The sequence below is a fragment of the Fusarium proliferatum genome (genome assembly GCF_900067095.1).
Source record: "Fusarium proliferatum ET1 genome assembly, contig: FPRO_scaffold006, whole genome shotgun sequence".
In the NCBI taxonomy this organism is placed as follows: Eukaryota; Fungi; Ascomycota; class Sordariomycetes; order Hypocreales; family Nectriaceae; genus Fusarium; species Fusarium proliferatum.
This window is the reverse complement of record NW_022194795.1, coordinates 2,931,709-2,952,773: the sequence shown is the minus strand read 5'-3', so window position 1 is coordinate 2,952,773 and position 21,065 is coordinate 2,931,709. Positions and strand designations below refer to the sequence as shown.

Sequence of the window (21,065 nt, the reverse complement as noted above, 5' to 3'; positions counted from 1 at the left end):
ATGATTATGATGAGTGGCTGTTGACTTGGGAGAAAGCTGTTCGATCTTTCCGGTTCAGCATCGTTTACCTGTAGAGCAGTGCTACATCCATCAATACGTTCCTTGGAACGGGGTCTTCCGAGATCTGGGTTCAGGGTGTTTGCCCTTCATTAGCTCGTGGTGGAGTAGTTCTAATGACAGTTTCTCAAAGTGTTCTTGACAACAATCTATTTAGGGGGGTTTCGGGATTCAATTACCCGAGGATACCAGTAAGAAATCTATTTGGCCTTTCCGAACCTTTACAGTCTTAAAGCCATTGCAAAATCTGATTTTGTGGGCTTTTCCTGAATTTTCTCATCATCACGTCATTGTGAGCCCCCCATGAGAGTTTCATTTGGTGGACCACTGTCCACTCATACATAGACATCGGCCCTCTATTATTATCTGCGTATACCTAAATTCCCATCCCCATCTCACCTGGAACCAACCCTCAATCTCAAAGAAGGTTTTGAACTCAACACAATGTCTACTACTATCAAGCCACTCATACTAGCCGGTGGAAAGTCCACTCGAATGGGGTCTCCAAAGCATCTTCTTCCTATGCCTAATGGACGCGCTTTGTATCAACACCAGGTTGAAGTCCTTCGAAAAGCATGCCCTGAAGCAGAGACTGTCTACATTTCTCTGGCTCCAGACTCTGAGAGGGATGATCTTCTACAGAATGCCGGCAAGGTTTCGTACGAAGCCACCCCAGGAGAGAGTAGCATCGAGATTATTCTTGACCTGGAATCGAGTCAAGGGGATGGGTCGAAAGGGCCAGCAGCTGGACTCCTTGCGGCATATGAATCGGACCCTCAAGCGACTTGGCTAGTGGTGGCGTGTGACTATCCTTGCATTACTTCATCAGCCCTGCAAGAACTCCAAGAACGCTACAAACCTCCTGTTACATGCTTTAAGAACCATGAGGGCTTCTGTGAGCCTCTTCTGGGAATATGGAGTCCAGAGGCTATCAGCCATCTCAAGGAGAACTGCAGAGCAGGAAAGCTCAGCCCCAGCAAGGCTGTTTCGGAACTTGGCGGTTGCACGTATCTTCCTAACGACTCGGAAGCATTGCTACGAAACGTAAACATCAGATCAGAATGGGATGATGCACTCAGATCACTTAGAGATGAGCCGACAGACAATTTTATTGAAAAGCCTTTGGAGGTGCTGTAGGGCCATGTAGTTCAAGATATCAGAAATTCACTCATGGGATAACAAGATACCATCTGTCCCGTTTCGATGACCTCATTTGCCTTGATGTGAATCCAACAGTTTGCCTGCACAAAGAGTGCCATCTTAGCTGGACCAAATACCCCAGCAGCTTCGTGAACTGTAAGCCCCTTGTCACCTATCATTTGCAGAACTCCAGGTCGGAACCTGTCGCAGTTGAGTCCTCTGTTGGGCGCATCCATAATACTCTTCCGTAATGAACTACCTAGCTGGGGGTCCTCCAAGCGCGCAAGCACAGGCTTCTCCGGCTGTTGACCCATAAGATGGCGCATATACGGGACAGTCAAGAATTTGAAACAGGCTGCTGCTGCACCAGGGTTTCCTGGTAGTCCAAAGAACGCGATCTCGCCCCTGGCCGAAGGCAGTAGTGCGAAGAGAACCGGGTGGCCTGGACGGACAGCTACGCCGTGGAAGATGATAGTTGCACCGAGGGTTTCCAGTGCCTGACGGACGTGATCGAACTTACCAACGGATACGCCTCCACTTGTAATTAGGATGTCCACCGCTGGTGATTCCAATTGGCTTTTTATGGTGTGAACGATAGCATCCACTTCGTCTGTAATTGAGCCGCCAAAGGTTGCATCGGCCCCAGCTTCTGTTGACGCTGCCGTCAGGTATACTCCATTGACATCTCTGATATGAGACTTTGGCGAGGTCAACTCATTGCCGGTTGACCAGATACATACTCGCGGCTTCTTCCGCACCTGGACCTTATGGATCCCAACGGAAGCGAGGGGCATGATGTGTGATGTCCGGATAGTGATTCCCCTCTCCATCACTAGATCACCTTTCTGGATGTCTTCACCGGCAAACCGACGATTGGCGTATCTCGGTACTGGCTTTCTGATAGCAATACACGCCCCGAGCCCTGCCTCTTTTGCAATAGTCCTGGTAGCGTCTTCGACCTTGACGCATGCATCGAAAACCTCCCCAAGTACACCCTCTGGAAATCGTCCCCCTGTCATGATCTCGAAACAAGGCTGGGGTTCATCTAGCGTATGAAATGAAGGCAGAGTGGAAGAGTCATCGCCAGCGGCGATTGTTCCTTTGACGCAAAAGAAGACCGGGTGGTCTGCAGAGGCTGATTTTGTGCTCTCTGAGCTAATTGCGTAGCCATCCATCGCAGATGTGTCGAACTCTGGTGTTGAGATGGGACTGTAGTGATCGCATGCTGAGACGCGACCGGCTGCCTCTTCTATCAATACCGACTCGATTCCTGTCGATACATCTTGACTTTCTGTAATCGCACGAGCAGTTTTCTCCAATTCCAAGCGTGCAGAGATATATGTTGTTGCCATTGCGAGCGGTGATCCTGTCTAGCCTGTCAAAATGCCAGGATGTATTTACCCACTGGGTTCGGCCGGCGATGCTAGATATTCATGACATGCAAACGCCCGGAGATGCATTGTCTCGATGCGGATCATAACGTTGGAACTAACATACGCTAATCAATGTACAAGATTTCACTCGTCATTCTTTTTATTTATTTATCACGGAAATAATCATTTACGTCACTGTTACTATTATCCACCATAATAACGTCAAGTTAGCATCATCCTGTCGACATGACCATCGACGATGCCATATTGACGAATTACCTTCGATACCAATATGTCGGTAGAGTCCAGTTATTTGCGTTGCATTACAAATTTTCTGGGGAGAGCTGTGGCCACCCAGAAATTCCCACCAATTTATCTTGCTGTCCATCTACCTCATCACACCTAAATTAATGGACGACGTGAATATGAATAATTGCAGTGAACCTCCCTCTATATGCTCGCGAGACTCTATTGAAGATATTTGGGGGCCGAGAACACCCTATGTTCATCAGTGGCCTACAAGGGTAGATCATGCTTGTGATGAGGAGCCGGAGAAATGGGTACAGAGTGCATGTGTGCTGTGCAGGTAAGCAACTGGCTACAGTCATGTTTTAGAATTTGGTCTAACGGCAATTATCTAGCAATGGTTGTGGGCTCGACATTGGTGTTAAAAATGGCAAGGTTGTTGGTGTGAGAGGCCGTGCTACCGACCGCATCAATAAAGGAAGACTCGGTCCGAAGGGACTCAACGGGTAAGTTTCAATATATAGGGGGCCTTGAAGTGATACAACTAATGCTCAATGTTTAGTTGGAAGGCTATCAACAGCAAGGAACGGCTCACTCATCCTCTGATCCGAAGAAACGGCAAGCTTGAGCGTGCAACTTGGGATGAAGCTATGGACCTCATTGTCAGAAAGTCAAAGCAGCTCGTTGAGAAACTCACAGCCCATAGCATAGCTTTCTACACCAGTGGCCAGCTTTTTCTCGAAGAATACTATGTTCTTGCTCTGATTGGGAAAGCTGGATTGAATACGCTTCACATGTAAGCTTTTTACTGCTCCTTGGAAGAGATCACATTCTGATGACCCTCAGGGACGGAAATACTAGGCTCTGCACTGCAACTGCGGCAGCTTCAATGAGAGAGTCGTTTGGGAGCGACGGGCAGCCTGGTTCGTACACTGATATCGACTATACGGATTGCCTCTTCATGGTAGGGCACAACATGGCAGCTACTCAAACTGTGCTTTGGTCAAGAGTTCTCGATCGACTAGCCGGCCCAACTCCCCCAAAATTGATCGTCGTGGACCCTCGCTACAGTGAGAGTGCTTCCAAAGCTACGCTGCACCTAGCCCCCAAGATCGGTACCAATCTTGCCTTACTGAACGGCATTCAGCATCTCATGTTCAAGAACGGCTGGATCAACGAAGCTTATGTCTCTAAGCATGTCGTCGGTCTTGAAGATCTCAAAAGCACAGTTGAAGGCTACAACCCCGAGAGAGTTGCAGAAATCACTGGTGTCCCAGCAAGCAAGATTGAGGAAGCCGCTAGGATCCTCGGCCAAACACCAAGTCTACTGTCATCAGCCCTCCAAGGAGTGTATCAGTCGAACCAAGCGACAGCCAGTGCCTGTCAGATTAGCAACATCCATCTCCTTCGCGGTCTTATTGGTAAGGCAGGAAGTGGTATCTTTCAGATGAATGGCCAGCCAACAGCTCAGAATAACCGCGAGACTGGTTGTGATGGGGAGTTCCCTGGGTTCCGAAACCATCAGAACGCCAAACACATGCAAGAACTGGCAGATCTGTGGAATATCGACAACATCCAGGTGCCGCACTGGAATGAGCCTACTCATATCCACAACATTTTGACGTTTATGGAGAAGGGCTCTATTCGAATGGTTTGGGTTTCGGGCACGAACCCGCTCGTCAGCTTGCCCAACCTTCCCAAGGTCCGAGATATCTTTACCCAACCGGAGTTATTTGTCATCTGCCAGGATATTTACATGACAGAGACGGCTTCTATCGCCGATGTTGTTCTTCCAGCTGCCCAATGGGGTGAGAAGACAGGATGCTTTACAAACGTTGACCGAACGGTGCATTTATCTCGCAAGGCTGTTGAACCGCCGGGGGAAGCCAAGCCAGATCTCGAGATATTTCTAGACTATAGCCGTCGCATGGGCTTCAAGAATAAAGAAGAAAGACCTCTCACGCCTTGGACGCAGCCAGAAGAGGTTTTTGAGGCATGGAAGCGTCTATCTGCTGGTAGGCCTTGTGATTACACGGGCATGTCTTATGGGAAGCTCACTGGTGGCTCTGGTCTTCAATGGCCTTGCAATGAGCAGTATCCTGTTGGTAAAGAGCGACTCTTCGACGACGGTGTCTTCTTTACAGATATTGACTACTGCGAAAGCTATGGCCATGATCTACAGACTGGAGTGCCATACTCTGAGGAATACTACAAAGAGCTCAGACCGGCTGGTCGTGCGATCCTCAAGGCATGCGACTACGTACCTCCATATGAAGATCCCGATGATGAATATCCTCTGAGGCTCTCGACAGGACGGAATGTGTACCATTTCCATACGAGGACCAAGACGGGAAGAACCGCACTGCAGAAAGCTTGCCCTGAACCTGAGATTCGTATATCCGAGAAGGATGCTGAGACTCATGATGTGAAGACTGGCGACATGGTCGTAATCAAGTCCAGGCGAGGTGAGGTTGAGATGAAGGTGAAGGTGGGCAAGATTTCTCAGGGACAAGCTTTCATCCCGTTCCATTTTGGATACTGGGATACAAAGGATGGAAGAGCACGCGCCGCAAATGAGCTCACGATCAGTATGTCGCTTTTCCCCCAAATCCTGAGATCTCTACTGACAATTCTAGCTGAATGGGACCCCATATCTAAGCAGCCGACATTCAAATCCGGTGCAATCTCCATCACAAAGGTCCCAGAAGATCGCCCAACGGCAAAGGAACGACAATCCGAGGCTTTAGCCAAAGCGGAAAAGAATGACGCCGCGACTTCCAGCGCTACAGAGAGTGATCTCAGTAACCGTGAGCGTCAATTAGAGACTTGGCTAGGCGAAACGTACGAATCAATTCTCCTCCTACGCGACATCACAGAACAATTACTAGACCATCTAGTAGCCGACTCAGAAGCTCATTCAGGCGTCCGTATACTCATCCAAATCACCAAAGACACAACCAAACGCCTCAAACCACACGTCGACAGGTTTGGTGAGAATCAAGCTCGTGGCAGACACGCCGCCCATACATTGCGCGACTCATTATTCCCCAAGAGCGATGATACACCAAGTCAGCTCCAAGTACTAGAGGCGCTGCGAAGTCTTCAAGTTTACTTGGCTCATCTGCGAGTTGGGCTGGAAGCGCTGAACCCTGTTAGTCAGGCGATTTGGGATGAGGAGTTTTTTCAGGCGGTTTTGTATGCAATTTCGCAGGTTAAGAGGATGCAGGATTGGGTGACGATGCAGATCAAGGTTAGGGCTCCTCAGTCGCTTTTAGTGCCCTGCAAGGTTGGCTAGCTAGGCTAGACAAGCTTCGTGTCTCACCATGAGCATTTGATGAGGTCAAGCTAGTCTGTGATGGCGGTCATATGGTGACGCCATGAATCTCACTTCCAAGTTTTCGGGCAGATAAGCGATGTGCCCAGCCAGCTGGTAAATATGGGCCATGGACCCGAAACCAGGGCGCTGGGTCATTCTTCTTTTTGTCATAACAAGAGTCTTGGTATCATTATTGTCCTAGGCATTTACAATTTCGACCTCTCATCAAATCTCTTGAAATATGGCTCCAGTCTCAGTGCCTCAATCAACTGCTCAGCCTGCAGGCATAAATCAGCAGGGATACACTCTAGAGTCCATGGAAATGGTTCAACCACGAGCAGGCCAGACTACAGGTATGTTTTGGCAATATTCAGGGTCGGAGCTTTGTATAAACGCTCATGATTCTGTGGTTTAGACACACAGCAGCTTCAAGAGAACTTGGAACCTGAGCTCAGTCTAAGAGGCGGTGAAGATTGCGACGGCTGGTGTCGTGGCCGGTTCTGCTTTATCATTCCCTGTCCTATACCTATCAAGTGTTGCTTCATTCCCCTATAATCAGATGCCTCTTTCTTCTTCTTTTTTTCTTTTTAATAAAGGTTGGAATAGGTTATCCTGTTGACAATTTCACGACTTGGACCCCCTTTATCTTGATGATTATTTTCATCAGTCTAGCTTTGTACTTCACTAGATTGTCTATACCTAGCTTAAATCGGAAGAATCTTAACCGTATCCCTCACATCAACACGTCTTTCCAAGCTATGGAATATAAGACATGATTGACTGAAAGGCTGATGTGTGGTATCTACTGATCTACCGTCAATCTGACAGGGATCCACGGCGTCTTTCCGATTCGCTATTCCGACTCCATTTTAAGCGCCGAGGCCTGACATGCAGACAACATCATGGAGAAGAAGACCTGGATGCTCATATTTTCACATGTCATCTCTTCATTATAATGATCCGGAATGGCATCGCCTTTCTTGTATTTCCGCTTACATAGTGACGAGATCCGCGTTCTCAAGATCCAGCCCGCTAAAGACACAACCAGCACCGCCAAGCGCCATCCAATAATATGCTCACTTGAACATGTTTCTTTGCCAGCGACAGGACAAGGCTTTACCTCTCAACAGTTCAAAGGTGCTGGAAGAACGTGGCCTGAGCTATCTGTAACACCCGACACCGATGCCCTCTTCAAGAATGGCAGAGATCCTCATGCAAGCGAAAGCAGCACACGCCCTACGACTGGGGAAATACTCGTTGCTGAAAATGATCTGCCGTGGCGATACAAATGGGGCGATTTTATCGCTTTGTCATATTTATGGGGATACCCAAAGAGAAAAGAAAGAGAGCCTCCGTATCTCATCACTGTCGATGGCGTTGCTTTTGAAGTTGGACCAAACTTGTACTTTGCTCTGACGCAACTGAGTCGCAGTACCAGAGTCAGACAAGGATTCAAAGTCTGGATCGATGCAATTTGTATTAACCAGGCCGACCTAGATGAACGCAGCCAGCAAGTCACTCGAATGCGTGATATTTACCAGTCAGCGTGGCAGGTAGTCATATGGCTCGGTCCAGAAGAGCATGATAGCTCACTGGCTATATCTGGGCTGTACTGGTTAGCACGTGAGTCAGAGCAATCGACGCGGATGGAGAGTTTTTACTCCGAAGAATTCTCGGTTGACTTGCGCCCTCTCGTTATCATATGGCCCCGATACAAAAGTTCAATGAAGAAGGATGTTTACAGAGCCCTGTTTCACTTCTTTACAAGGCCATACTGGCGTCGAATGTGGATTGTCCAAGAAGTTGCAATGGGCAACTTGAATAGTCCTGTGCTTTGCGGCAATGCATGTATCTCGTGGAATGATCTCTACAAAGCCGTCGGTATAATAGCCGACGACGAGTCAAGATTCGGGCGTGAGATTCTCGAAACTGTGCAACCACGGATTTTGCCAGCATGGTCGTTTGAGTTTGCACGAGACAGACTTCTCCATGAAAGAACTTGTGCGCCAGAACGAATGTGGAAGATTCACCAGACCATGACGAAGATCCAAAACAACCAAAGACTTGTGCCTCTATCAACTGAATGGGAAGAGCTTATGCGAGCACTGAATATTGCACGTGATTGTCTTGTTACGGAAGAGAAGGACAGGGTTTATGGTATTCTTGGTATCAAAGCCATCGCCGATAGGGTTCACATCGAGCCTGACTACAAACTCTCACTATCAGCCATTTATACCAATTTCACGGGGGAGCTCTTGTCGAAAGGTGACTTGAACATTCTACGCCTAGCTTCTGGTCATGGCGGGTATGTTCCGTTCAAGAGAACCTCAGACAGTCTGCCTCCATCTGTACGAAATCGCTCCCTCGCACCGGTTTTACTATCCATGCTTGATACTGCTACGAGACTACAGGGCAAGACTCCTGTCGGGACGCCTTGCGAGCATAGTCTTCCCTCTTGGGCAATATGCTGGTCCTGTTCAACGGCGCCAACCGCACAGCTTCGAGGAATCTACCATGCGGACGGAAACCTTGGTTTGACGATTTCAAGGCCCGCTATTTCAAATATGGCTCTCATTTTGAAAGGCATCGTTATAGATACCATCACTTCACTGAGCGCATTTCACGTGGATGAATGTGATGGGCGCTATCCCGACAACACTTTTGCCTCGAACTGCAGCATCTACGGAGATATAGAAGCTACACGGGAGGCACTCTGGCGAACCATAGTGGCTGATACAATTGCAGAAGAGACAGCTCGTGCACCAGAGACCTACTCTTGGCTTCTTGATCACAAACTATGGCAGAGAGGCGTTGCTGGCGTGTACACATACGGGTTCGGATTGCATGACTTTATGGCACGAAATCAGCATCTCCGTCTATGCGGCTACACATTGGAGCAGTTGATATTTGGGCACAACAAATGGCTTACCAGATTGAGGATGACTATTGGTGATAATTACTATAATTCGACTGAGTCGCAGCGGGAGGCTTTGTCGTGGGCGATTAATGCGATGGCATGGAGGAGACTGTTTGGGACAAAGGATGGCAGGGTGGGATTGGGGACATGTGCAGCTGAAGTTAAAGATAGAGTTGTCCTCTTGAGGGGCTGTGACACGCCACTTATCATCAGAGAGTACAACAGCGGTTGGAAGCTTATAGGGGAGTGTTATACTCATGGTATTATGTACGGCGAGGTAGCCGCCAACGAGTATGAACTTGTAGATATCACGATTTACTGACGGCCATAATGAGTATCATGAACATATCTATATAAAGTCTAACGCTCGAGTGTATTCTATCACCACTGAAAGCTCTCCTCAAAGTACTCTACCCTCATAACTCCATTTCGTAACAAATCGGCAACTGTCTTTCTCGCATCATCCGCCATCTGCGCCGGTCCACAAGCAATAATCGCGAGACTCTCTCCCATCGCCTCTTCACTCCTCCTCCTCACCACATCCGAAGCATCTATCCTTCCTCTTCGCAAGGTAACCTGTGACGGCCACTCACTCAGTTCATCTTGGGGCGTATGTGTCGTAAGATGTATCTCAAAACTGAGGTTCGTGCTCCCCAAAGCGTCAGCGATGTCGGTTTGTAGAACTTCGAGCGCGAAGGCGGGTTCGCGAACGGCCCAGTGGATTTTCACGGACCGAGGGGCCGTTGGGCCGGTGAGGCGTTGGAGATATGATAGGGGAACGACGATGCCGCTGCCTCCGACGATGAAAGTTACGTTGTCGAAGAGATGGAGGGGACGAGTGTGTCCGTACGGACCGTCGACAAGGACGCGCTGAGGGACGTTTTTAGGCCAGACTGCTGATGCTGCGTCGCGGAGTCTGGAGGTGAAGCCGTCGTAGGGACGGATTAGGAATGTCATTGTGCGAGAGTCGCTGAGTATATCTTGTGAGTCAACGGGATCCGAGCTTTGCTCAGCAACAGTGCCATCGAGCAGGGGAACTTGTTCGCCAAGTAGCTTTGAACCACGCTGCCCTTCATCTGTGACCATTGCCACGGTAAAGGGGTGACTTTCCCAGCAACGAGGTCCGTTGAGAACATGGATGTAGTAGAATGTTCCCGGTGCTGGCTTGTACAAGCTGCTTGACCACGGAACGACAAGTCTAACAATGTTGGAGGATGGATGGTAAATGGATGTAGCCCAGGTGTCCCAGAGCTTTGGGTTGAAGGACGCGATGCGTAGAGCACGGATGACGCGGTCGCCTACCCAGATGAAGCAGGGGACCCAGAAGAATACGTCGTATTCACCTTGGAAGATGGAGACGTGGCTGGCTTGTTAGACAAGACTGGTAGAGATAGGAAGGGCTAGACTTACGCAAGCATTGTGATGAGAAGGATGATTGACATGATGATGTGCACGACCAAGAATAGTTCGTACTGCTGACGCCGGATCCAGTAGAATGATGCTCCAACGAGAAGAGACATGACGATAGTTGCCTGCGCATGTCAGATAAGATTGCTGTGAGGACATGGGAGATAACATACCACTTCGCCAACCCACCAGAACATGTAGTTCCACCAGAATAGATAATACTCCCAGCCGCCCTCTGGTAGATAGTCAGCATGCCAGTAGTCCAAGTCACGGTATTGACGAACCTAAGACGATCAACCAAGTATACCCAATAGAGTGGACGACGGCTTGGAGGGTTGCAATTCGCGCAACCCAGCGGTGAAAGTTGTTATATGTTCCAAAATCCCAACCAGTTAGCCACATAAGGAGATTATTTCTCATGCCAAATAACCAGATAACTGGAAAGTTGGCCCATGAGATAATACCCGTGCGGTCTGAGACATAACGAAGGAGCTGTTTCGCTGTCGATGGAAAGCTGTAGCAATTTGAGTCCCGGGCCATTGATACCCAAGCATGGTTGGTACTTACTACATATTTACTGGTACGATCCTGTATCCAAGTATGCTCAATGCGACGTTGAGAAGGAGGAAAGCAAAAAGAGTCCAAGACTGTATTTGAGGAGGTACTGTTCCCCAGCCGACTTTCTGCGCGCATCGATCTCCCATGAAAGCTGGGACAGTTATGCGATTAAGTACCCAATTGTAAGAGTTCCATAATCTTCCGCCTGGTCTTGAAGAATAGCTGCGAATCATTTGCGAATTGGCGATGTGGCGGATGGCATGGTTCAAGACGCCGATGGCTACTACGACTATCCAGAAGGTGATCATAGCGCGCCTACTAAGATTTAGCACTCCGACTGACATACCCGAGGGCTTCCCTACCCGTAGACATCATGGTAAGTGTACGTATACGCCACAGAGTCCTGCATCACAATCAGTCTTGTCCGAATTCACTCTCGAGTTACCTACCAAAGTATCCCACCAGATCCCAAACCAGTGCTCAGAAGGCACGACGACCTCTCTAAACAAAACCCCCTCATCCGTCTCATTCTGCTCAAATCTTCTCACCCCCTCGACATCCTCGGCTGTATAATTCGAAATGACGTCAAACGGCGGTAAAACAATGTGCGCCTTCTCCCGACATGTCTCATTGTACGACCCCAGCCCTACCTCTACCGCTCCAGGCGTGCAATACACATCAATACATAGATACAGCGATAGTATCGCTTTGGGACTGTAGCAAGTCTTGGTAAAACCCGTTTGGTTCCGGAGCACGTCGTCGAAATGCACGGGCTTTAGGCACGCGAAACACGCGTCGTAGCATACGCGCTCAGGAGATCTGTCCTCGGCTGCAAGGGACAGCGTCCACAGTGAGAGGTTGATGAGCAGCGCGCCCAAAGAAGCTGCGAATTTCATGGCGCCACCGTTGGGGCTGATCAAAAGTGAAGAAAAGCAGGGGTTTAAGTTGAGCACTTTATCAGATCTAAAACTTTGATCAGATAAGAGCAAAACATCACGTGTAATGGTGGGGCTTGAAACGTTCCCATGATCCGATTTTACCCATTGTGCTACACATATTGGGAATAGCTTCGTTTACTCTAGGCTCTCTAGGGGAGGAAAGAAAACTCAAGATATTGATCCTAAATGACAAAAAGACTTAGGTAACCTAGCATAAACTTAGCCTAAACTTAGGACAACTTTTACTGAATTTATTTCACACCCTATCTCAAGGTCTAATGTTTTCTTCCCCCCCTGAGGGCTCTATTCTTTATCCACGGGTTCCAGCAGCCTTATTGCAATCTCAACAATGCACTATATGAGCAAGCTTCATTCGCTCATTCCTGGGATACCAGAGTGTTGCCTTCTAGGTCAATAAATTCTAGGGTATTTAGACGTTTTATAAAATTTATGTCGGCATACATACTTTACGTCAAAGGTGCAAGGAAAACAGCTCACAGTTAAAATATTATGCGACTTATGTTTGTTGAGGCTTTGCGCATATTGCCTTCCCAAGGCTGAAGTTAATTTGTATTTTTCAGTGTGTTGGCTTTATATGTCTCGTTGAGATATTATAAGCTTTAACTATCAGTCAACAGAGCTCACCCAGTAGCTTTATAAGTGAGGCTAGTTGCAGCATCTCCCTCATCCTCTTTTTCACCTTATATTTTATCCCTCGCTAAACATCACGAAAATGCCCGAGATAAGATGTTTCAGGCTACAGCATCATCACTCGCTGCCATGGGCTCTGCGACAGCTATATCGTTTTCGACCAATGACTGACATGTCCCCTGTCGCTCATTTTGACAACAACGAATCAAGCACTTGTCTACTGGCTTCGTCCGGACAAGAGCATGGAGAGACAACGACATCCCTTGGAGCTCTGGCGTCTCAACGTTCCCCAGCGCAGACCTCAGTACTGCTACACCTTCCACGAGAATTACTAGTTCAAATCATGATCCATTTGCCGTACAGTTCTCTTTACATGGTCCACCAAACCTGTGGCATCTTTCGTCATCTGCTAGGCGGCTTTGAATTCAAATACTTTCGACTAGAAATGCTGCGAAGCAATGAGGAAGCGCACTGTATCACGAAGGCTGGATTTGACGAGCTATATATTGTCAAAAGGCTGCTCCGCCGCAGATCCCTGTGCGATCCTTGCGGCAAGCTCTTCGACTCTGGCGAGCTTGAAGAAAAGCTTAAGGCTCTCTGGAAACCAGTTCTATGCACTGGATGCAAGAAACACCATCCAGGACTTTTATTTCCTCAAGGTCAGCGAACAGAAAATCGCTGCGTCGGGCTACTTGGTCACTTTGCAGTTTGCAAACATCTCAAAATCTCGGCAAAGTCAAAGTTGATGCCCTTTGCAAAGATGGTGAAGCGAGAAGATGAGTCAATCACATGCGGACATCCTGATCATATTTCAGTCTACGATATAAACGGCAATTCAACAAGCCGCTACATTCGTGAACCATTTATGAGATATTCCACTTATATCGCAGGTATGTGTAGCACATACTTCAGATCTTTTCCGATGATAAAGATTCATCGTCAACAAGATCTCGACATGAGCAAATTGAAGTCGCGTTTATTCAAACAACTTCAGGATATGAACGGAGATGGACTGTGTCTACATGCATCCGGTCAACTCGAATCTATCGCATCTTGTATAACCCTAGACAAAAATCGTTGTTCTCCAGGTCTGCACAACGGCCAGTTTCACTATGAATGCCCTGACTGGAGCTACGGTTGTCATCATTGTCATCAGTGTGGCGCACGATACTTCTGGTTTTTCGACGACGATTGTGTTATATTTTACGTTTGGATACCGATGTGTTATAATGGCCCAGACTCCATGAGCTGGCTCTCAAATCTCACTTTCGACGCTGATGAGCACCCTATTCTCAACAAGGGTACCCAAAATGTCTTGTGGTGCTCCGATCCTAGTTGCGGTACAGGCTGCGGAGAACGATGGTTGTTGATGATGGAAATTTTCAAGAGGCACACGGTGAGCTATCTTCTTCACGACTGGGAGCTTTCGTTCCGTTACACGACTTGCATGGATAGGTTGCCTTTGACACTGGAATATCAGATTCTTCAAGATGTAGCATATTGGTCTCAATTGAGCTGAACAAATTGGGGTTAATCCTTATAGGATGCTGAAAATAGTAGATATTGATAAAAGAACCTTTCCTTGCACTCTCAAGTAATCGAGACCTCGTCCGTGCAATCCATTGTCCCATTGGTCGCTGACTCCAACTTTAAATATCCAAACTAAACTATCACAGACGATGTTGTCCCATCGGATAACAAGTCCACTCTTTAGCTATCCCTCGGCAGACTTTGGACTGTTCGTGATTTGAGGTGACTTTTAGGATCAAGTATTTTGGCATTTATATGAATGCAGTTCTCCGATGCAGTTTAAGGAATAAATACAATCTCAGTTTACAAGAAAGGCATACGCTCTAAGTCTATATACATATAATCATCCAAATGTCGGTTTAACCAGAGTACTCGGAGTAAAAGCAGCTAGTAGCGTGCTCAATCTCAGAAACGCGTGCGTTAAATCCGAGACACTCCTTATCGCTGTATCCAGGACGAGAGTTACCGGTAGCCACCCAAACGGCCCAAGAACCATCAGGGCCGTTGGGGCATGCAGTGAAGCCGCTAGCATCGGCAAAGTTAAGGTTACCAGACTTGTCGATCTTCCAGCCCTTGGTCTCGAACGCCTCGGGAAGCGGGTTCTTGGTAACGGTAGAATATTGAAGAACACCTTGGCCTACACGATATTAGCAACAATTTAATTGATGAGCGTGAGTTTATGACTTACCCATTCCGGAGCGATCGGTATAAGCGCGCTGCTGCTTTTTGCCAGTGTTGTAGAGGTACAGTTCACCCTCGCTCAGGCGGAAGACAGCTGATCCGTCAGACTTGCCAGAGCAGGTAGCGTTCTGCTTATCCGCTGGAAGACCAAGCAAGAAGCCGTTCTCAGAAGCGCTGAAGTGCGTGAAGTGGATAGGGCTGCCGGAGCGCAGGGCGACGAGGCCGAAGGTCTTGGGGGCGGGAGAGTTGCCGGACTTGGCGGGGGCGGTCTTTGTGCTTGCGCATTCCTCAGTAGGAGCGGCGGCGGCGAGGCCGAGGAGAGAGGCGGCGAAGAGAGTCTTGAACTGCATTTTGATTGATGTTTTGTGTTGTGATGTTTTGTGTTGTGATGTTTTGCGTTGTTGTTTAACTTGAATGTGTTGGTGTGATAATGTAGGTAAAAGTGATCGGGGTGAGGACTTATATAAATGTGAATACGAGGTCCCAAGGGATCTTCAGTTGATCTTTTGACGAATGAGGAGTGCAACGGCAGTTATTGACATCATTTCATTGAATGGGGATATCCCCTGTCGTAAACTTGGCCCTTTAATGTCACCTACCGTTACATCCAATTACAAACTGTCCTCGGGTCTTTCGGGCTGTTTCACATAGAAATTCTTCCGCCAGAGAAGTTAGGCTTCAATTCTACTTGACAAAAAGCTTTAGTTAAACCTAGTGACCCTTAGGCTGATTATTTTTGGCACCTCTTTTTGCGGTCTGAGGCTAGCTGGAAAAAAAACATCGCCACTTCACTGCCTCCCCGATACGAGATCGAGAACACATGATGGGTTTCCATCTCGTAAAGAGCGGCATATGTGCCGAGGATCGCCAGTAACGTACCAGCAGAATATCCCTGCATCAGGTTGGAATAGCAGAACAAACCAGATGCTGCTGTGGGCTATTAATACCCACTGACGTAGGCCGAGATCTATGCGAGATCCACTAGCTACGGCTAACGGAACGGAAGCGAAGCGGATGAAGGATCATTTGCCTACCAACCGTCATGGCATTGCTCGTCAAGCTGGGTAAGTCAGCTGGAATGTTTGTGTAGTTTCTATGGCTGTTCTAGAATGCATTTCGCGGACGGTAACAGCGTCGCATGAATTCATTTCATCGCTAAACTCTAATGCAAATGAGGCGCTGATCTAATTCTCGACCACGTCACACAGCGCCAGCCGATCCACAGTTTAAAAATAGAAACAGTCTTGCATTCATTCTATCTACCCTTCGTTCCACCAAAGCCCAGCCTTCGTATTTCCTCACCTCAACAAACACCGACAATCTATCCTGACCGCTGATTCTCGACCAATTCCCCAATAGTCTTTTCGAAATCCTCTGGCTCCCTTCCCAGAACCTCTCTCATCGTGTTCGTCACTCCAGCTGTTTCTCCAGCGCGGATGGCGTCCCATGCTGTAGCCCACGTCCTCGCCTTCTCCTCGATGCCAAAGTATTGTTTTATCTGAGGGAGGTTGATATACTCGTCCACGCTTATTTCTTGGATTTTGAAATCAGTTCCTGCGGCGCGCGATAGGACTTCGACGGTCTCTGCTAATGTCCAGGATTTGGGACCGGTTAAAGTGACGATTTGGTTGGTGTATTTAAATGATAACGGTGATTTCGCGTATGAGGCGATGAGACGTGCGGTCGCTTCTCCGAGTTCATCTCTCTTGACCCAGCTGACACCAGGTCCACTCCCATCATGTGGAATGAGAACTTTGGCCGGTGGGTTCTTAAGGTCAAGGAATGAAGTGTAGATGGGGAATGACTCGCTGTAAAGACCCTCGCGAATGCTCGTCCACGTAAATCCCTCCTTAGCACTCTCGATCTTTCGCAGATGCGTCTCACTGTCGAGATGAGCGCCCATGACTTCAGCCTTGGTACTACTCTCACCAATCGACGCAAACCCAAGCGACGAGTAGAAAATATGCTTTACTCCAGCTTTAACCGCCGCATCAAGTGCTTTAGTATGCACCTTAGTTCTATACTCGTGAACGTGGCTAGGATACGAGATCAAGAAGAGGACATCGACCCCTGCAAAAACAGCCTCGAGCTCTTCGGCGCTAGACTCGTAAGAAGCTTGACGAACAGTAGTTCCATTTTCCACGTATTTCTTGGGAACCTTTTCGGGATATCGGTTGATGAGCGTGACTTTGTCGTTTGGGACTTGGGAGAGAAGGTGGGTGTACGCGCTGGTGCCAAGGGCTCCAGAAGCGGGGAAGATTCCGATTTGCGTCATGTTATGCCTCGTATTTTTTTCTTTCTTGTGACGATATATCGAGTTGATGGTGTTGGAATAATTACAATGCTGCTTTGAAGTGAGGAGTTATAAGTCGTGTTTTATTTAGATGTTATCGAAATCCGTGGAGGTGAATCTGACTAATCGACGTGCTCAATATGACGTGATGCCATCCACTCCGAGAACTCCATGGAGTTTCTCACTAAATACTACCCTACAACCGAAACAGTTCTAGGCTTCTTATCGGTCCTCTTAAGCTTGATGTAATTATACCATATCTCCAACTTGAAGTCCGCAAACTTTGTAACAAATTCCTCAACCGTGATGTTGATGAATTCTTCAAGAAATGCTTCGCCTCCATCCCAATCTTGCCCTCGTGACTTCTTCAGCACGTCAACCCAGAACCACCCTGAAGCTGAGACCACGTTACTAATTGCAACTCGAGCATATTCTTTTAGAGCTTCGTCTTTCTTGCTTTCGTCGACCTTGATCTTGTCCTGGTAAACCTGCCAGGCTGGCTGCACGATCAGCTTCGGTTCCATTGACTTCACCTCCCATAGCGGTGCGACATCCTCATCTTTCAAAGCGGCCTCAACTTCTTTGGGAGTACGCTCATGACTTGGGAAAAGAGCCATCTGCATCAGCTCAGGCAATGACAGCGTCCCCTCGCCGACCATTCTCATCAATCCAGCTTGAAGGACTTGCGATCCCGGCTTCGAAGGCGTACTCTCTCCCTCAGGCGCTTGCCCTCCAATAGCCGCAATTAAATACCCACCGCTCCGAGTCTCCTTTGCCCTAAGCTTCAGTAGCTTTATCAGGTCTGTATGCCCTGCTGCGGCGAGTGCTTTGTGACGAGCAACTGTGAATTCAGCTGGCGATGCTGTTGCGTCGAGACTAACAGAAGGAATGTTCTCTAGGTAATTGAATGATGACCAGGAGAAGCCAATGTCAACTTGTGCTGTTGGGACGACCTGCTGATAGAATCCCAGGGGAACAAGACTTGGCACGATCTGGATCTTGCTGTCTTGGTTGGTAAAGTTGTCTGAGACAGTCTTTGCCAAGGTTCCAAAGTCGTTGAACGGGGTATCTTCGAAGATGAGAGAAGCGATAGCGCCATCCGGCAACGTGGAGATGGCCTTCTTTACAGGTTCGATGCTTGAGAGTGTCAGCAGGGAAATGTAAAGTTAGGGCTTCAGGCATACGAGTTGGCGCCCTGAGCGGTCCCATAGTCAACGACTACCAGATTGTCTCCTACCAGAAGTCAGCATTGTCTTGGCCAATATGAAAAGACGGTCAGCATATTGCTTACTGTCTGAAAAGCCGGGGATCAAGTCAAGGCCAGCTTTCATAGCTGCATTCTGAATCTCGGAGCGTTCATTGTAGTGCTTATCGCGCATAGCAATGCGAACAGGGTTCTGATTTGAAGCCATACTTAATCACAATATCGATTGATGTCACTCAATTCAAACCTTCCAGAATGAAAGACGGGGCATTATCTCTCTTTATACTTATTCCAACACCTCTGGACCCGGGCATGGCTGATGCGAAAGGTCACACAATAAGCACTACGCATGCAACCCCGCTGCTTACCCTCCTTGTCACACGAACCACCCAATGTCATTTCGCAATATCTCACACAGAAAGGGGCCAGATTTTGAATCCTTCGGAAGGGTCGGCACTCATTGGCTACGTCGCCATTCGGGGAGCACTCGAGTCTAATTTTCGCTTGTGAGAAGTGAAATGCAGGTTGCGTGGCCCAATGGCAAGGCGTCCGAGAGTGGATCGGAAGATTCTGGGTTCGATTCCCGGCGTAGCCGTGATAACAGACGTTGAGAAAGATGCATTATACAGGATTTGGTCACATCATGCTCTTATTCTATTTTTGGGAATAGTACGGTCTTATTTACATAAGGAAGGAATCGCTGAGCTTGATACACCTGCAAGGCAATGCTAAAGTGTCACATTATAACCTTATAATCTTTGAGTCCTATAGAATTAAATCTTACTCTGTGGCTCTCAGGCTGAAGAGACTTCTTATCATGATAGACGGACCCTGACTCTCCTTCACAATATCCCATTCCCTAATGTATACTACCAATTAAATCTCACCATCGTAAAAGACTCCTGGAAAGGATGGTCAGTAAGCAGAGCATATAGCAACAAGTCAACCCGCTGTAACCTCGATCTCGACAAGACTTACGATTTAATAAGCAGTAACATTCTTAGCCGTAGCATTATGCTTCCCAGAAATGGCGGAATACTTGGCGTCGCAGCATTCCTCAGCAGTGATAATCTTGTCCGTCGAGACTAATTCCTTATAGTCAGGGGCATAGTGGCATCTCCCTCCGGATTCATAATATTCGCCTTGAGTCTTCCTGCAGCATTCTCGGGTCCTTGGGATGTTGCGCACTCCTCTTCTGTAGCATGTGAAAGCGTCTCCTGGAGGGGAGGGAGGGCATGCTTCTCCTGAAGAGAGGAGACCCGCGAACACCAAGATGGCAAGCGGGGAGAGCTTCATCGTTGGTCAAGAAAAGAGGGCTGGGCTTGGGGGTGAGGTATGTGGATAGAAGGGCGATGCTCTGGGTGATGAACTCTGAGTGACAATTGTGTGGATAGCTGGCCTACTGCCTGAACTGGGTTTATGGGAATGTTGCGTTGAGTTGACAGACGTAACAGCTTATGCTTGCACTACGCGCTGTCCTGAATAGAGTCAAGGCAAAGGGCCTCTTTATACATAAGATCTGAGTAACGCATTCGAACTTGATGACCAGTGAAGTCGCGCAATCAGACCACTAGGGCTTCACGATGAGTCATTATCCAAGATTTATGGCGCCCTGTATTTGTACTGACTGTGATGAGGTTGAAAAAGGCTTCAGCCTCCATACTCTTTGCCTTTACTGTTGCTGAGAATCTTGCCTTTGGCTGAAAAGCTAGATATCCTGGTGACTGAGTTGGAGATTCGGTGATACTCAGCAATAAGTTTTCAGCGAATTGAAGCTTCGTTGAACGAGCCACAATTCGTTTGAACACAAAGCATTGGTAGTGGCAGTCTAGAGTTCAGCCACATGGCCACTAATCGATCAAGGATATGGTTCGAGAATATAAGCCTATCTGTTAGCCTTATGGACATGAGTGGGGGGAGAGGGACGGAGATACATCATGAATACACGCAATACGTCTAAATGCACTTAGGCCATTCCTGTATAGCCGATCCTTTTTCTGGATTTATTGTGGTACCGTGGGAACCAAAGTTGACATGGCCCTAAAGAGACAGGTCTCACGGTCGGTGATTGAGTTTGGTGTCGCGTTATCCTGCGATCATAAGGTTTCCAAGGCTGAGCAGTTGAGGGGTTGAGTGCAATACAACGCGTTATATACCACGCCAAAGAGTGCCATGCGCAGAGGGGTAGATAGTTCATTTGATGAAATTCGCCTAAAATACTTCACGAATCCAGAATTCCCCCATATTCATTATTCCTAAGGAACGTTTGCTTTGCGTTGAGGATCTTGAAGCCTTGCCATCTCCAACAAAAGTAGGTAAACATACAGACCCATGTCGCCTTCACGCAACGCTCTGGTATGCCATTGTCGCCCTTTCTCTGCGATCTGCTTCGCGACCTCTTTTCCAGATGCAGTTGAGGTGAGATAAAAGACTAGCTCCGAGAGCTCTTCCATACTTTGACTAACAGGTACATAGTGCAGCCAAGGTATTAGTCGATCGTCGTGCCATTCTTGAAATAATGTCTGCTTTATTGGCACCGACATGGAATCGAGTAGCTTGTAATAACGGCCGCGGATACCGTTGCCGTCGATATCAAACGCAAGCGTTGACTTGAGGGCTTCATCTTTACCTACCCAGGATTTGGTGTCGAAATAGGCATCTTGGTCCCTGCAGGCTTTTCTCTGGCATTGGAAGATGCGGGTGAAGGTGACATCAAACAGTCTTCCATTCAGAAAGGAAGATTTGACTTTCTGC

The 21,065-nt window shown here is 48.0% G+C and overlaps 10 protein-coding genes and 1 non-coding gene across 11 annotated transcripts; 5 read left to right on the top strand and 6 right to left on the bottom strand.

Moving 5' to 3' along the window:
* Positions 1 to 501: 501 nt before the first annotated feature.
* Positions 502 to 1,194, top strand: FPRO_10048 (uncharacterized protein; the record flags this gene model as incomplete). The annotated part of the gene is made up of 1 exon (XM_031233507.1): positions 502 to 1,194. The coding sequence occupies one exon, from the start codon at positions 502 to 504 to the stop codon at positions 1,192 to 1,194; it is 693 nt and encodes a 230-aa protein (XP_031083336.1).
* Positions 1,195 to 1,205: 11 nt separating this feature from the next.
* Positions 1,206 to 2,549, bottom strand: FPRO_10047 (uncharacterized protein; the record flags this gene model as incomplete). The annotated part of the gene is made up of 1 exon (XM_031233505.1): positions 1,206 to 2,549. The coding sequence occupies one exon, from the start codon at positions 2,547 to 2,549 to the stop codon at positions 1,206 to 1,208; it is 1,344 nt and encodes a 447-aa protein (XP_031083335.1).
* A 446-nt stretch (positions 2,550 to 2,995) lies between these two features.
* Positions 2,996 to 6,111, top strand: FPRO_10046 (putative periplasmic nitrate reductase; the record flags this gene model as incomplete). The annotated part of the gene is made up of 5 exons (XM_031233504.1): positions 2,996 to 3,156; positions 3,212 to 3,322; positions 3,379 to 3,612; positions 3,663 to 5,404; positions 5,453 to 6,111. 5 exons carry the CDS (start codon positions 2,996 to 2,998, stop codon positions 6,109 to 6,111), a joined length of 2,907 nt encoding a protein of 968 aa, XP_031083334.1.
* Positions 6,112 to 7,097: 986 nt separating this feature from the next.
* Positions 7,098 to 9,371, top strand: FPRO_10045 (uncharacterized protein; the record flags this gene model as incomplete). Its single annotated transcript, XM_031233503.1, has 1 exon — positions 7,098 to 9,371. The coding sequence occupies one exon, from the start codon at positions 7,098 to 7,100 to the stop codon at positions 9,369 to 9,371; it is 2,274 nt and encodes a 757-aa protein (XP_031083333.1).
* A 59-nt stretch (positions 9,372 to 9,430) lies between these two features.
* On the bottom strand, positions 9,431 to 11,910 carry FPRO_10044 (uncharacterized protein; the record flags this gene model as incomplete). Its single annotated transcript, XM_031233502.1, has 7 exons — positions 9,431 to 10,412; positions 10,523 to 10,581; positions 10,630 to 10,691; positions 10,741 to 10,970; positions 11,024 to 11,329; positions 11,377 to 11,417; positions 11,464 to 11,910. The coding sequence occupies 7 exons, from the start codon at positions 11,908 to 11,910 to the stop codon at positions 9,431 to 9,433; spliced, it is 2,127 nt and encodes a 708-aa protein (XP_031083332.1).
* A 775-nt stretch (positions 11,911 to 12,685) lies between these two features.
* FPRO_10043 (uncharacterized protein) lies at positions 12,686 to 14,122 on the top strand (the record flags this gene model as incomplete). Its single annotated transcript, XM_031233501.1, has 1 exon — positions 12,686 to 14,122. One exon carries the CDS (start codon positions 12,686 to 12,688, stop codon positions 14,120 to 14,122), a length of 1,437 nt encoding a protein of 478 aa, XP_031083331.1.
* A 370-nt stretch (positions 14,123 to 14,492) lies between these two features.
* On the bottom strand, positions 14,493 to 15,164 carry FPRO_10042 (uncharacterized protein; the record flags this gene model as incomplete). Its single annotated transcript, XM_031233500.1, has 2 exons — positions 14,493 to 14,770; positions 14,822 to 15,164. The coding sequence occupies 2 exons, from the start codon at positions 15,162 to 15,164 to the stop codon at positions 14,493 to 14,495; spliced, it is 621 nt and encodes a 206-aa protein (XP_031083330.1).
* Positions 15,165 to 16,135: 971 nt separating this feature from the next.
* Positions 16,136 to 17,089, bottom strand: FPRO_10041 (uncharacterized protein; the record flags this gene model as incomplete). Its single annotated transcript, XM_031233499.1, has 1 exon — positions 16,136 to 17,089. One exon carries the CDS (start codon positions 17,087 to 17,089, stop codon positions 16,136 to 16,138), a length of 954 nt encoding a protein of 317 aa, XP_031083329.1.
* Positions 17,090 to 17,298: 209 nt separating this feature from the next.
* On the bottom strand, positions 17,299 to 18,519 carry FPRO_10040 (uncharacterized protein; the record flags this gene model as incomplete). Its single annotated transcript, XM_031233498.1, has 3 exons — positions 17,299 to 18,244; positions 18,292 to 18,340; positions 18,399 to 18,519. 3 exons carry the CDS (start codon positions 18,517 to 18,519, stop codon positions 17,299 to 17,301), a joined length of 1,116 nt encoding a protein of 371 aa, XP_031083328.1.
* A 315-nt stretch (positions 18,520 to 18,834) lies between these two features.
* tRNA lies at positions 18,835 to 18,906 on the top strand. Its single transcript has one exon. It is a non-coding gene; the product is annotated as a tRNA-His (tRNA).
* Positions 18,907 to 19,292: 386 nt separating this feature from the next.
* On the bottom strand, positions 19,293 to 19,607 carry FPRO_10039 (uncharacterized protein; the record flags this gene model as incomplete). The annotated part of the gene is made up of 1 exon (XM_031233497.1): positions 19,293 to 19,607. The coding sequence occupies one exon, from the start codon at positions 19,605 to 19,607 to the stop codon at positions 19,293 to 19,295; it is 315 nt and encodes a 104-aa protein (XP_031083327.1).
* Positions 19,608 to 21,065: the final 1,458 nt, after the last annotated feature.